The sequence below is a fragment of the Mus pahari genome, chromosome 6 (assembly GCF_900095145.1).
Source record: "Mus pahari chromosome 6, PAHARI_EIJ_v1.1, whole genome shotgun sequence".
NCBI classification, from domain to species: Eukaryota; Metazoa; Chordata; class Mammalia; order Rodentia; family Muridae; genus Mus; species Mus pahari.
The window spans coordinates 74140178-74156099 of NC_034595.1; the positions used below are offsets into that span (position 1 = coordinate 74140178).

The window sequence follows — 15922 nt, forward strand, 5'->3', positions numbered from 1 at the left end:
ATGCTGGGATTTTTTTTTTTTTTTTTTTTAGAGTCTGTCTTTAGTTTTCTCTGCTTTCCTGATCAGATCTTTCTTTCTCTTTGTTTTTTTGAGACTGGGTTTCTCTGGCTGTCCTGGAACTTATTCTGTAAACCAGGCCTTGTACTCAGCTCCACCTGCCTCTGCCTTTCGAGTGCTGGGGTTAAAGGCATGCGCCACCACCACCTGGTTCAGATTTTTATTTTTTATGCTGCTTGAGAACTGTGCCTTAAAAAGAATCACTAAGTTCCAGGCAAGAACTCTGGTGCCTGACCTGTCAGAAAGATGGGGACTTTTATCATAGCTCTTTGGGGTGGAGTCTGTATTCTTCTTTCCATTAGGAGGTGAGGTACTGTTAGGTTTTGTTTTTTTTATAGATCTTCTTTGAGTTACCATGGTTATTGAACAATAAGGGGTTTTCCTCTAGTGTTGGGGTTTCAGGAAACAAAAGTAGGTCAGGAAGGGAACGATGGCTTTCCAGCTGGTAAGTTGCAGCCATCCAAGAGAGACTGGCTTTGGAAGCTCAGTTACCTGGTGCTGTAATACAGCAGACTGCACACAGACGTGGACAGCAGCTTAAGTATGAGTGTGTGGGCTCGCTCTTTGATAGCCTCTGTTCCAGGAGAGTGTAGTGGATTAGCCGAGTGTTCTTGATTAGTGCGAGCCATAGTTAAAGAGAAAGTGGATGAGCTGGATGTGCAGCATGCTTTGGCAGTGTGGGAAAGGCACTCCAGCGAGACCAGACTTGTTGGCTTGTACAAAGTGTCCCAAACAAGCTTGTACTGCTCACTTAAAAGTGAGTCTCCTTCTGTTTGTACAGAAGAAACCTGTTATTTCTGAACCCGTTTAACTAATTCTAGAATATGTTTTTAAAAGAACAGTGCTATTTCTCACCCAGAGTTTAGGTACCTTTCTAAATAGCTCTGGGATTAGAGTAAAGCTGGAGCTTCGTGCTTTGGGAATTTATACATGAAGTTGAAAAATGAAGCTTTCTGCGAGACAGTCTTTCTCTTTATTCCAGTTGAGAATGAATATTCCTAATGGGTTCCCCACCCCACCCCCTTTTTTAAACAACATAGGAGCTTGCAAGTGTTTGAAGAAACAGGAATCTCTCACAGTGAATTCCTTCATCGTCAGCACGCAGAGGAAGGCGGTGGTCCTCTTGGAGGCCCTCTCAGGTTCCCTAACCCATGCATCCTCTGGCTCCATGCTGACCAGGCAGGTAAATGCTTCGGTCCAGAGTCTGTCTGAGACAAAACGGAGAATACTAGGATTTTATGTGTCAAGTGCTTCGAACCACTGGTGGCTGACAGTGAACACTAGTGTGAGCTCCCAAGTTTACTGTGTCAGTCACCACGCCTCGCCTTAGACATCCGTAGACCCCGTGTAGTGCTTCCTTAGGTGTTTCAGGAAAGCAGGGAAGGAGGATAGTGGTTCTCATTTCCAGAGTAGGGTAGGATGAAATGTGCAGACTGAAGAGAGACTGCTGCTGAGAAGGTCGAAAGGACAGAGTGAAGGGAGGTTTCCTGTCAGACCTCATGGTTGGCTGCTGGTAGGATCGCTCATTAGGCCTGAGAAATGGGTGTGGCGACTGGCTAGCTAACCTGATAGCATTTGCTGCTAAAGTATCCTGATCTCCTGTGCTGGGGACTGTTTCATCCAGCAAGCATCCAGTGAGCACCCAGTGGTGAATGGTCCAGTCTTAAAGACATTGTTTCACCTTACACGCTTGCTCACTGTCTCCTAACTCTGTGAGTTTTTTTCTATTCTTTTTTTTTTAGATTTGTTCATTTTATTTATATGAGTACACTGTAGCTGTCTTCAGACACATGAGAAGAGGGCATCAGATCCCATTACAGATGCTTGTGAGCCACCATGTGGTTGCTGGGATTTGAACTCAGGACCTCCTGGAAAAGCAGTCAGTGCTCTTAACTGCTGAGCCAGCTCTCTGCCCACTCTGTGAGTTCTTCAGGCCAATTAGTTTGCCACTATGTATTCTAACTCTTCAGTAAAATAGAATTGATAATAATAGTATGTATCTCATAGTGCTGATGAAAAAATTCAATAGAGTAATATTAAGCAAAGTTGTGGGACTGGGAGTGTGGCTCAGTAGTAAAACACTTGTTTGATAGTCACAAGACCTTGTGTTCAGTTCCCAGCAGGTTGCTTACAGAGATTCGAACAGTAAAACATTGGTTTACTGACCAGTCCTCGGTAAACAAATCTTAGCAAGTAAGAGAAAGAGCCGTGGTCATTAGAGGCTGAGAGTCAACAGCAGTGAACAGATTAGAGCAGACTGTCCTAGTTGTGATGAGAGTTCCTCCTAAGTCGTTCTCAGTTAGAAGTTTATGAAAGAATGCAACTGTAATGGGATGTTTGTACAGTCCAACCTTATGACACAGTTCAGTATATATTAGTGGGGCTGCCTCATGGCAGTGCTGTGTCTAGTTGCTGCACCCACGTGATGATGAGCTCCTACTCACCTGGGGAGTTGAAGCTGCACCAGGAGGGCACCAGAGGATTCTGATGAAAACGACAAAGATAGAGTAAAAAAATATGACAAAAGTTAGGAAAACTCAACCACTGGACGCGGTGATTCGCCCTTTAGTCCCAGCACTCAGGAGGCAGAGTAAGATGCTGTCTCAGAAGACCAAAGAGAAAAGAAAAGTCAACCAGGAGATGCTCAGCCACTTGTTAAAGCTGGGGGAGTGTAGTGCCCATTAAAGCGCCTGCCCTTGGTTCCCGCTGTGCCATTCAGATAGCAGGACGGTGTGTGCTCTGCTCTGTTTTGCTGTCCTTACACAGTCCAAAGGTCAGGTAAATAAATGAATTTTTATATCAGAGGAATCCTTTCATTCGGATAGAAACCCTTCTTTGTGGCAGCCTAGTCAATTTGCCATGTGAGTGTGTAGTAGGCACTTCATGTGCTATTCATTCATGGGCTGTTCTGACTCAAGTTCTAGATGAGCGCTTGGATAAAAGAGTGGATGACATGCTTGCTGCCGGACTCTTGGAAGAGCTGAGAGGTTTTCACAGGCGCTATAATCTCAAGAACATTTCAGAAAATAGGTGAGGATTTGATTGCTGTTCTGATTTACCCTCCTTTGCTTGCCCATGGTTGCAAGACTATAGACAAGACTAGTACTGGCTACTTACTAGTCGTCAGCCTCGGCAGTGGCATGACCTGTTGAAGGTGGGCATTATACCTGTTGGAGTGAAAGTTGGCTTTTCTTTCAGACATTCCCAGGAGTTACTTTTTAAGGAATTAACCTGGGGGCAGTGAGGAGGCTGGGGGTGGGTGGGAAGGGGAATATTTCAGTCAGTTACTGCTCAGGACCTCACTCTTCTCATCAGTGACACCCTCCAAGGCCCCTGCTGGCTTCCAGAGGCTGTGGCTCACCGCTGACACTCTCCTGTTCCCAGTCAGGATTATCAACACGGTATCTTCCAGTCAATTGGCTTCAAGGAATTTCACGAGTACCTGACCACTGAGGGGAAATGCACACCAGAGACTAGTAACCAGCTTCTGAAGAAAGGTGAATTCCTCCGTGTGTAACCTAGCCTTGGACACCCTTGGGTGGTACTCTGATAGTTCGCTTACTTCTTTTGTTGTTCCTGGGCTGGGAGGTTGCTGATGCCCAACAGAGAGAAGTGCTTACCCGGATGCCATTGTGTCCGCTGTATCCTCCAGGTATTGAGGCTCTGAAACAAGTAACTAAGAGATATGCCCGGAAACAGAACCGATGGGTTAAAAACCGCTTTTTGAGCAGTAAGTCCCACTTTTCTTCTCATCTTCTGGATCCTTTTTAACAGAGTATTGGTCTGTCCTAAGAATTGGGCCCCAAGGTCTTTTGCATAGATGATTATTTAGGGGTGTTTTCTAATGATGTCTCAGGGGGAAAAAAGAGAAACAATTTAAGTTTCCATTGAAGATTTGTCTTCACCCTTGAGCAGATGGTGGTGGCCACAGCAGCAATGTGTGAGCAGACTGGGTGTCCAGATCTGATTCTACCTTCAGTTTTGTACCTGAAGAGCAGGCAGAAAGCTGCGGGGAACTTTCCTAGTTAAAGTGGGGCCTGGTTCTGGTGATCTTTACTAAAAAGAGCAAAATGAAATGTTTCTCCTTGGTTTATTTTTGTGATCATATACATGGCACTTGAATTGCTTCAAAGGAAACTTTAATGGGATAGAATGTTCTTGGGGGGGAGGGTTTCGAGACAGGGTTTCTCTGTATAACATCCCTGGCTGTCCTGGAACTTGATGTGTAGACCAGGCTGGCCTTGAACTCACAGAGATCCACCTGCCTCTGCCTCCCAAGTCCTGGGATTAAAGGTATGTACAACCACTTCCAGACTTGGACAGAACTTTAAGGGAGAGAGAAGGAAGGTCTCATACTGTGTCTTTGGCACTAAATTTAGTGCTCTATATAGTTGAATTAAGGCTTCAAGGTGAAGGCAATTGTTTTACAGATAAGAACGTGAAGACCTTCACCCCTGGCTACTAGGCAAGAGAGCCCAAATACAGGCTTGACTCTTAAGTGTGGGCTCATGTTTCATTTAGCTATGCCCTTGGCTGCCCGACATTCATATCGGCCCTCGGGTCCCCAGTGGTACGCTTATGAGCTAAAAGCAGATTAATTTAAGTGTAGTGAAACTCCACTTTTATCTTGTGGACACTTTGAAAATACACTTCTGAATCATCTCCAGTTGCTTTTTGCCAGTAGGGTTCTGCTTTCAGTTACAGGTAGGCCAGCTGGAGCCTCTGCCCCTGGTCTTTGGTGCCTTTGACCATGTACACCTTGGTGTATGGTGTCACTTCCTTCAGTTTACCCTTTACCTCCTGTCTTGATACATAGATGGGTCCCATCTTAGTCTCAGCTGAACTTGATGTTCACAGATCTCAAGTACAACTTCCCTTCCCATGTCTGACAGTAAGTCTGAAACAAAAGCTTTTTGTAATGATTTAGAAGTTCCTCTTGTTGTAAGGCCATAGTAACTCCTGTCTCTGAGGCCGGAGGAGTTAATGGCACCTCATTCCATGCAGGCTCAATCCTGGTGCCAGAGTGAAAGGCACAGCTGCCCTGTAAGTCAGGAGCCACATTTGATTGGCCAGGACTAGTCTGCTGGGATATGGCCTGGCAGAGAGCCAGAGGGACTTCCCCACCCCAGCTTGGCCTTGGACCCAAGCCAGAAATAGCAGCTGGGAGCCGAGAACTTGTTGAAAGGTGCTTAGACAGGGCACAGAAGCCCAACAAAGGACTTAGAGGAGAAAGGGAAATGTAGAGAGGCCTGGAAACAGGTGCAGAGCTTGACTAAGGCCAGGTGTGCTGTGGGTGCTGCCTGCGCTCTCCTGGTCTCACCTTTCCATGTGGCGGCAGGTGTAAGCCAGTCCAGTCTATGGAGAATCTTATTTGTGGTTGGCACACTCAAAAGGCCAGCACCTGCCAGCCGTTGGCATCCTGATGCCTTTGATATTTTTTGTCTATGGGACAATGCTTCTTGCCTTCAGGTAACTAACTTCACCTAGCTGTGGAAGGCAGTCTAGTATGGCTGTGGAATGCAGAGGTGAACTGCAGCTAAAGTATTAGAGCACAGTTGATGTGCTCAGATGTGTGGTGACTTTTCCTTCTCCCTCTAGTCTCATGTCCGTTCGGAAGTGTTTACCACAGAGTGGACTTTCTATCATCCTTTATATATGGTTCTTAAAGAAGGTGTTCAGAAACCTGGTGTTGTACTACATGGCTGTAATCCCATCACTTAGAAGGTTGAGAGGCAAGAGGGTCTGGGCTCTAAGACCTAACTCAGGTGCATAGTGAGTTTGAGGATAGTCAGGGCTGGGCCACATGAGTCTCTGACACTCCTCCCCGAAAGCATGGAGGGCAGGGTGAGATTTAATGATCAGCCCCCAGGCCAGTAGAGTAGTCACTTATTCAACCTCTTAGCTTAGTTCCTCCTATAAAGTACTACTGCCTTTGTATCACAGTGACCCACCTAGGTAGTCACCACAGCTGTTAGTTACTCCATTTTGATTTCCTTACGGATCAAAGATTCTGCACCTAAGTCCCTGTTTACATGATCATGCATGTTTCCTGCCTGTGAGTCAGACTATGGGTCTTTGAGATTGTGGCTCATATTTATAGAAGAATCATGGCATGATCAGAGTGTCACTCCTTAGGCCCTGTGTGTTCCACTTGAGGGTTTTAAGAGTCTTAGAAACAGAAGAGATTGGAACTTATAGGCCAGGCTTTCACAACTTTTCTTTGTCATCATTAGGACCTGGTCCCAGTGTCCCCCCGGTATATGGCTTAGAAGTATCTGATGTTTCCAAGTGGGAGGAGTCTGTTCTGGAACCTGCTCTCAATATAGTACAAAGTTTCATCCAGGTGACTGTTAAGGAGGCCCGGTCTCTGATCAGGTTTGCAGAGTATTTCTATTACTGGCACCTTTGCTGCTATTTTGGTGAGCCAAATGTCTTCAATGGGATAAAGCAGCAGGGCTGACTGCTGTTACATCTCTGGAGCTTGTTTTTGCTTTCTCCTTTAGAAAGGTTGTTGCTAAAATCTGTTAACAGCCCACCTGCTCTCTGGGGGATGAAAAAGGAATCTTGGGAAAATCCCATTCTCTTTAACATCAAAGACTTGTCCCCAAATCTCTTTGCATTGAGTGCCCCTCCCTGTTGTTCTCTTAGGGTCACAAACCTACAGCCACTCCAGTGAAGATGGCATACAATGAAAGTGAGAACAAGAGAAGTTACCACATGTGTGACCTCTGTGACCGGATCATCATTGGGGACCGGGAATGGGCAGGTAGAGTGCAGATGAGGGGCTGTATGGAGGGTCACGGGAAATATATTTGTGTGGGTGAGGGTGTCACACTTTCTAAAACTTAGTCTTTAATAATTGTATGCTGGAATCAGCTTTGTAACAGGACAGACAGATTCCTGAGAACCTTTCCCAGACTAGGCAGTTACCTCTATAGCTGACATGCAGAAGTCCATTAGCCTCCAGATGCAGCTAGAATAGGAGTATTCTATTGAGAGAAGTTTGTTGGCCTTTCCTGTGTAGAACTTAGTTGTGGGACAGATAGAAATAAAGTTATTTTAGGCAACTCCTGCAAGCTAGTTTGGAGCAGAAGCACAGCTGGAAGGGAGCAGGCATCATGGTCTCCTCAGGCCCAGAGGTCTTTCAGCCTCTCGAGATAACCTGTTGAACTGGTCATGGCTCAAACTGTGATAGAAGATGGGAAGAAGTGCAGTGAGAGCTAGCCTGCGCTAGCCTTCGCGGCGGCAGGAAGCCTGCTCAGAGTGTGCTTCACTGGTTCTCTCAGAGTAGATGTTTCTCTCCATATCACCCCATACAATGATTGGGTCTATTAACTGGCATCTCTGGCAAAATGCACCCCATTGTCAGAGACTGGGACGGCTGTGTGCCCGAGCAGCAGAAGAAGCCCTGATTGTTGTTGGCGTATAATGATGAAAGGGGAAGAGAGAGAGGGCGTCTGATTGCTTTGTAAAGGAAACTTAGTGGTTCGATTTGTCGACTGTCCTTTGGGGGGAGCCTTTGTGAGCTTGGCTGTGTGAGCCTTCTGTAGTGCCATCTGTCGAGTCCGTGCTCCCATCCCCTGCTGCCGTGGAGAGGAGCCCAGAGCCCAGGGCCGCCTTACGCTCTGGTTAGAGAAGAAAGCTGACTCTTCTTCCCACACAAAGTCTCTCAGCTTCTCAATGCTGCCACACTCACACTTCAAACCTTGTTTTAGTGATGCTTTTAATATGTGTAGAAGAATTTAGCCTAGCTCAGTGGATAAAGGAGCTTGTCACCAAGCCTGGTGACTTGAGTTCAGTGTCTGGAACCAGCATGGTAAAGGGAGAACCACCTCCCACTTCCACAAGTCTCCCACCCATGTATATACACAAATAAGTAAATGAATATGTTTAAAAATTAGTCTGGTCATCCCTCCCTTTAGGTGTTCCCAAAGGAGGTTTCTTTGCAGAACAGGATAGTAAAAATGAGCCTGTATGAACTAGTCACTGGGTAAAAGTGAGAGGACCAGGGAGTTCATGTAACACACCTGCTGGCAGAGCCTTAGCCAGTCAGTGTATAGCACGGGCCTAGAGCCATGTACTTGGGAGGTGAAGGCAGGAGAAGCCTAAGTTTGAGGTCAGTGTGGGCTACTTAGTAAGACCGTCTTAAATAGCAATAAAAACGCGTGTCATTTAAATGCTTTTGTTTGTTTGTTTTTTTTTAATTCTAGAAAACCCTGATGACCTTTTGTGTATTTGGTCTTTGTTTTCTCAGCACATTTAAAATCCAAATCTCACTTGCACCAATTGAAGAAAAGAAGAAGGTTGGACTTAGACACTATCAGTGCCATAGGAAGCCAAAGTCATTCCCCAGACTGTGACCCGGAACACAGAGAGGGGGAATCCTCAGGGCAGCACAGTCAAGAGCTGAAGGCCAGTGTTTGAGAGCCATGCCTTGTGGCCTTTGCAGAGATGTGGGGATCAAGTCCAGGAGGGAGGGGAGTGCCGCTCTCCCATGCCTGGACTGAGGAACGCTGGGCAGAAGGCCCCACCGTCTTCTTTCATTCTGTACTGGTCTGCAGTGGAAACAGCAGGCCTTTCAGCTCCCTGTGTGCCTGTTGTGTCTGGTAATGATGTAGTTCAGAGTGGGATTTTTTTTTTTCTTTGAACCTTAAAGGTTTTATTTTAGAAAGAGGCACAGATTGCACATTTTCTACTTGAGGATCTTTTTTAGTGCTGAATACCGAGATCCAGTGCATCCTTTAAAAGAGAGCTCTTGTCCCTGGCGCTGGCTGAGATACCTCATCTCCAGGTGCTTTTGTAGGTGACTGAAGTACTGTCAAGGCAGTCAGTTCTGGACCTGAGAACAGCAGACAGGGGCAGTGCAGAGATGACGAAGTGAGCAGCTGCCCCAGCTCTGTGAATCCAGAAGACGGGGTCAGGCCGAGCTGGTTGTGACCTGGATCCTGAAGACTCAAGAAAGACTCAGAGCCTGCTGAGCTGCTCCTGTGCCTGCTGGCTGTCCTTGCTGTTCATCTAGGGCAGGAATCTATAGATTCTTTTGAAATGTAAATAAAAAGATTTGTAAAAGCCCTATAGTTTGTATACAGCATGCTACATTGTCAATTTATAGCTTTTTCTCAGACTCCTCATTCATCATAGATGTAGATTCATCACCAAACACTTGCATTCCTCAACGATCCCCAGAGTTCCATTAGAGAACTCTGATATCAACCAGTGTAGACAGGAGGACCGAGGGACACGGAAGCTGAAGAGTTCAGTGTGAAAAGGAGGGGAAGGAGCTTTTGAGTCGGGCATGATTGTGCCGGCCTTCAATCCCAGGTCTTGGGAGGCAGAGGTAGATGGATCTCTGAGTTCAAAGCCAGCCTAGTCTACAGAGTGAGTTCCAGGACAGACAGGGCTACACAGAGAAACCCTGTCTCAAAAACAACAACAAAAAGAGCATCTCTGCTCAACTTAATTTTTAGAACCCCAGTCCTTGGAAGGTCATATAAGAAGAATCATGTGTTCAAGGCCAGCCTTGACTATATATTGAAACCAAAACAACCCCCACACAACACAAACAAATTGGATCTGTAGATTACACATCACACAGGCATGAGACCCAAGTTAGATCCGCAGAACCCACAGAAGAGCCTGGTGTGGTGGCAACCTGCTGCTGTTCCTACTGGTGATGATGTCACTGCACACCACAAGTCTGCCTATCATCTGATATCTGGAGCTTGAGTTACAGGTGATTGTGAAGTGCTGTGTGGTGCTGGGATCAAACCCAGACCCTCTATGAGAGCATCAAGTGCTCTTAACCAGTGAGCCATCTCTAACAAAATATGTTTCTAATCTCATTTACTAGGGAGGCAGAAACAGAATTATCTTGTGCCTACTCCTGTCTAGCCTAGTATAATTTGCTGCTAGCAGACAAGTGAGAGACACTGTCAATAGAGGTGGGGGTGTGGTGGGTCAGAGACTCTGGGTAAAGTATTTGCTTTGGAAGGACAAGGACCTGATTTCTGATCCCCAGCACTTGGAGGCAGAGAAGGAAGGACAGCAAAAGGCACATCCCTAGACCTCTTTGCCTGCTAGCTTAGCCAGTCCATAACACCCAGGTTCACTGAGAGACACTGTCTTTAAAAAGATCAAGGTAGAGGGCTGGTGAGGTGGCTCATCCGGTAAAGGTACCTATATAAAAGTGGGTGCATGTGAGCACCTGTCATCCGTAGCTCCAGAGAGATGAGAGCAGCTGACAGGAGAACCATCCGGAAGTCCTCTGACCAACTAGCCTGGAGTGTGTAGCATGCACAAACAAGATACACTTTGGCTCAATAAAGGAGAAAGAACTGACTCACAGAAGTTGTCCTCTGGCTCCCACATCTGCATACTCTCACCATACGTACACCATACATACCTGCACAATAGTAATTGTTTTTTAAAAGGCAGAGAGTTCTACACAAGATGAATGATGCCCTAGGAGGAGTGACACCTAGGGTCATTTCTCTGGTCTGCCCCCACACATACAGATACACGCATACACAAAATAGAAGCAAAGAAACTCTTCAAAGGTTGTGGCTACCTGTGCATTGGTCAGCAGTGAAACAGTTCGAAGCACTTACGTCCATTATCTTCTCCCAGCCAAGGAGGAGTTCTGCCAAGGGGGCAGGGCTGGTCTGGTCATGAGGCCAGCAGACTCAAGCTCTTAAGTGCTGTGTAGAGCTGGCTGTGTTTAGAGGAAGCTTAGCTTTCTGAAATGCTTCATTTAGGTTGCTAAATATATTTTAAAGCTTTAAAAATGTCAGCAATCAAGAAAAACAAGTTTGACTAATTCTGTCTCCAAAAGCCTTTAATCCTTCCACCTGAGGTACCAGCTAGGAGCAGTAACTTCCCTGAACTCACTCCTGTGTCTGTTGGAATGTGAGAATGTTCTTACCTGCCTTCCCCAGCAATCAGTGTCCAGTGGTTTTATCAAGTGCCTGCTAAATTCAAGCATTGTGGTTGAGCCCACCGCTCATGTTAGAAACGATAGGATCAGAGATGAAATTCCTACACCACCAACAAAAAAAACAAAAAAACAGTACTGGCTGAACTCTAACAGGTGCTGCCTTCTGCTGGTGGCAGACAGAGAAGGAACAGTCTTTAGCCCTTCTGTTTCCATCAGACATGAGAGTCATCTGTACAGATGAAAACTGAAACCCAGAACATGGGTGGACCAGAGTCACAGCAAATTGTGGCAAAGCCAGGACACCTGGTGTAGAAGTTAGGCCCTGGTTCTTCCTCCCAGCCCTTGCTCCCAGAAGTAAGACTCAGACTCAAGATATATTTACAGATATGTTGGCCACATAGCTAGGCTCTTTTCTGAGTAGAACATACCCATTTATTCTTGTGTACATGCTGCCACATGGCTGATTGCCTGTGCTCAGGGACCTCCAGCATCGCTTATTCTTTGTCCAGCAGTTTGAAGTCATTAAAAAGTATTGACTGATTTAATCCAACAGCACCCCCCCCTTTTAAAATCTAGGTCTGTTCTATTTTGACCTCTCAAAGAGGATGTACCATATCACCATAACTATTGAATTTATAACCATCTTTATTTGATAGTCATCATTTATTGAGACAGGGTTTCTCTGTGTAGCCCATGCTGATGTAGATTTGCTCTGTAAATTAGGCTGGCCTTGAACTGAAAAGAAACCTTTTTGTTCCCCAAGTATTGAGATCAAAGGCCTGTATTGATTTATTTCTTATCTATGTACCCTTGAAAACATTTCCCATTTCCCCCTTTGGAGATTAATATCTATGTGAATAAATATACCTACAACCTGGGGTATCTCTTCACCCAGGTAGCAAATCTCTGTGGCTAGCTGGGAAGGACCATGGAGGCTACCATGAGCCGTTTGCTCAGACTGCACTGTCTGGCCTTAGCTGATCCCTAGACAAGCAGAGTGCTTTGGTGCAGGCTGCTTCAGTTGGCCACCAGCAGTATTGTCTGAGAGCCTTTGGTGATGGATCCCTGCACACAGTGAAACTTAGACTCCTCTTCCTCATAGCAGAAGAGGGGGGATTAAGGCTTACTTTTCAATTATGTGTGTGCATGCACACTTTGATGCAGATGCCCTGGGAGACCAGAGTTGTCAGAGCCTCTGGAGTTGGGGTTACAGGTAGTCAGGAGCCACCTCATGGGAGTGTTGGGAACCAAACTCAGGTCCCCTGTAAGAACAGCACATAGCCTTAACTGAGCCAACTCTCTAGCAGGTCCCCTCCAGCCTCTATTTTATTTTATTTATGTTTTTTTCAAGACATGGTTTCCCTGTGTAATCCTGGCTGTCCTGTAATTCACTTTGTAGACCAGGCTGCCCTCTCTGCCTCCCAAGTACTGGGATTAAAGGCGTGCACCACCGCTTGCTGGCTTAAGTAAGTTTAAAAAAAAAAAAAAAAAAAGATATATTTTATTTCTTTTGAGACCTAAATAGGAAGAGTTCATCTTTGGTTTGCACCTTTGTAATGCTCTATAATTATTTATACACAGTCTTCTTCTATAGACAACAAAGAAGGATTTTTCCATTTAACATACAAACTACACAAGGGTGGGGTGTGGTGTGCTACTGGAATTACTTGTCCATTATTTGTAAGCCCAGGTTTGATCCACAGCACAACAAAACCAAAAGTTCACAACACGTTAAAAGCCAACAACACAGCAGGCAAACGAATGTGCACACACACACACACAACAAAAAACCTTTTGTGAATTCAGTGACTATGTCCCCAGCATGGAGAGACAGTCAAATGCTTATTGAGTTAGTTGCATAGAAACTAACGGAACCTTAACGTAAGTGGTCTGTTTCAACCATTAAATGGTCTTTACACAAGCTGAGGAAATCCTGAGGTGGTCGCTTGCTACGAGCAGGAATTTCGTTGTTTGATTATTACCTATTTGGATGTTATGGTAGCTGTTTTCTACAGTGTCACTGGTCCTTTGTAAAGCCATTCTAAATACTCACAAAGGAGGGGGCATGTTGTATTAGTTAAGGTAAAAGGCTAAGCTGCTGTAACAGAGACTCGGCAATGCAGTGGCTTACAGAACAACATGCTCATTCTTTCTCATGTAACAGCTCTGGGTTCTGAGGTAGTCTTTCTGAAGAGTGCAGGCCAGGTCAGTGGAGCATCTCATCCAGGGACCAGTGGTCATCCAGGGACACGGCTTCCTTGTATCATGTTGCTTCAGCATCCTCGGGAACACTGTCCTCATCTGTGTCCTTGAAGCCCGTCATCACTGGTCCCAGACTGGAGGAAGAAGGGGAGGCAGGAGATGGGTCCCCTGCCAGTCTGCTTCCTGCTATTCATGGGCAAGAATTTACTCATGGCCACATTTATCCACTAAAGAAATGAGCCAAGTCCTAAGCCAAGAACTGAGGAATGCAGATTTCGGTGCTTAGTCTCCACTGAATCTGTACCACAGAACACTAAACTCCAGACTTGTCTCGTAAGTTGCCTCTGTTAACTTGCTAGGGTCTCTCTCTCTCTCTCTCTCTCTCTCTCTCTCTCTCTCTCTCTCTCTCTCCTTCCCTCCTTCCTTTCCTACTTGTCAAATTACAGGTTTCATGAGCTGATCTCAAAAAGTTGAGCGTGATACATTTCCAGCTGGCAGAAGAATAAAGTCATTACAGGGGTGTGAACTTCTTGGTCAACCACCAAGGTGCTGAAGGGAATGTGAGGTGGGAGTGGGGACATGGACACTGAGCTGTTGTTTGACCACCCCAGGAGCTCCACTGTTTGTCATTGTAACTGAACACACTCTTACCTAATCTGTTCTCTGTATAATTGTTAAGTAGCCTCTTCATATACACAATGGAATTAGCACCATTCCAAGGGGCACTGTAAGAATTAAGTGGGGCCCTGTTGTGAGTAGCACAGACACTCATCCCTGCAAGTAGTAGGTATGAATGAAATCTATCTGCTTTATGAAGAAAACCTGCTAACATGTTGATGTATGGAATGGTATCAGTTCTCAGTACCAACCAGGGCAGATTCTCACGAACCCAACTGAACTCTTTAAGGCCAAAAATGGCACCATCTTACCTCCCTTGTTTCACTGTCAGGGTCTTAGGTTGCTTGCTCAAATAGGTCTGTTTTCTTCCCTGTCTCAGCTTATGACTCTGGCTGAATTTCACTTGAAGGGCCATGTTCCCTACCTTTGCCTAGTAAGCACCTGTGCACACTTCAAGGCTAAGATCTCATCCTCAGTTAGAGAAAAAGCTTCTTTGGGATGTGGAGATGGCTCAGCAGGCCCAGTTCAATTCCCAGCACCCAAACCAAGCAGCTCAGAATTGCCTATAACTCCATATATCCTATACAGAGGGATCCCACACCCCTGGTTTCTGAGAGCACATGTGCTCATGTCTATATATACACACACACACTCAAAAATAATAAAAGTAAAATAGTTTCAGAGCAAATCTCCCATGGCTCTTGGCATGATCTTCCCTCGCTGTGTGGTGGCTAGCAGCTTACACATCACACAGCATACTAGGGACGACCGACCGCACTGGCTGCCGGGCACCACCCTGAGTATCTTTACACAAACTAACTCAATCGTCACAACCACCCTAAGGAGCCAAGGAGGCGCTGCTATTATTAGCTCTGCTTTACAGTTGAGGAAAGCAGTCAAGGGCATGCTGGGATCCAAAGTGACGTGAGTGGCTCCAGTCTGTTCAGTGTCCCTGTTCTACTGTGACACATTCCACCTGTAGCTGTCTTGCTCCCACTGGGCTGGAAATTCTGCCAGGAAGTATGTGAATTTTATCTTAAGCCCAACCTGGAGCGGTAGTGGACCGTCAGCAGATAGCCAGGCTGGGTCCTGCAAGGCATGCCTCGCTAGTCACGGCTACCCTTCCTTGGGCACTCACTGTGCCGGGCGTTGTAGGCTAAACACATGTGCACTCCATCATGTTCCCTTGGACAGACCAGCCATTGTGTTGTCCCTACTATACAAAGGAATGAGCATGCAGAGAATGCTGGCAGAGCACTAGCTGGGTACTAGAAAGAGCTCTAGGGGGCCAGGCACCTACAACAGAGTTGCTGAGGGCTCTCTGCAATTGTGTGACCTCAGGCTGGATTCCACCAAGCGTCTGAGCTCTGCCTTCAACTCATCATGATCACCCTGCTTCAGCTTCCCAAGGACTAAGATTGTCAGTGTCTGCCAACACAGCTAGGTTTTTTTTTTTTTTTTTAATCCTTTTTGCTTTTAGCCAGTCTTTACATTTTTCTAACTTCATTGAGTATTATTGACCAAACTATATATTTAACGTGTATAACAATGTTTGATATATATTATGAAATGCTTAATCCATTTAATTAATGTACTGGGTGGTTTTGTGTGTGAACTTGACACAGGCTGGAGTTATCACAGAGAAAGGAGCTTCAGTTGGGCAAGTACCTCCATGAGATCCAGCTGTAAGGCATTTTGTTTCTCAATTAGTGATCAAGTGGGGAGGGCCCCTTGCGGGTGGTGCCATCTCTGGGCTGGTAGTCTTCAGTTCTATTAGAAAGCAGGCTGAGCAATCCAGGGGAAGCAAGCCAGTAAGTAACATCCCTCCATGGCTGCATCAGCTCCTGCTTCCTGACCTGTTTGAGTTCCTGTCCTGACTTCCTTTGGTGATGAACTGCAACGTGAAAGTGTAAACTGAATAAACTCTTTCCTCCCCAACTTGCTTCTTGGTCATGATGTTTGTGCAGGAATAGAAACCCCGACTAAGACAGTTAACATTCAGTAATATTTGTTGAATTAGGATTTGAAGCCAGAGTGGGCTGACTCCAAACTCAGGTCTTTACTTCTCTGTACTACTTCTTCTTCTTCTTCTTCCTCCTCCTCCTCCTCCTC

The 15922-nt window shown here is 45.9% G+C and overlaps 1 protein-coding gene across 4 annotated transcripts in view; it reads left to right on the forward strand.

Annotated features, from left to right (window-relative positions):
- Positions 1-9148, forward strand: part of Trit1 (tRNA isopentenyltransferase 1) — a 38902-nt gene extending 29754 nt beyond the window's left edge. The window contains exons 5-11 of one of the 4 annotated variants that reach the window (XM_021199807.2): positions 1098-1240; positions 2976-3087; positions 3442-3554; positions 3710-3787; positions 6291-6400; positions 6706-6823; positions 8312-9130. In XM_021199807.2, the coding sequence (XP_021055466.1) occupies positions 1098-1240; positions 2976-3087; positions 3442-3554; positions 3710-3787; positions 6291-6400; positions 6706-6823; positions 8312-8481 (844 nt within the window). In that variant the 3' untranslated portion in view covers positions 8482-9130. Of the gene's footprint in view, positions 1-1097; positions 1241-2975; positions 3088-3441; positions 3555-3709; positions 3788-6290; positions 6433-6705; positions 6824-8311 lie in introns of those variants that run through there. The other 3 variants (XM_029539891.1, XR_003844076.1, XM_029539892.1) reach the window with 3 other exon arrangements.
- The last annotated feature ends 6774 nt before the right edge of the window (positions 9149-15922 follow it).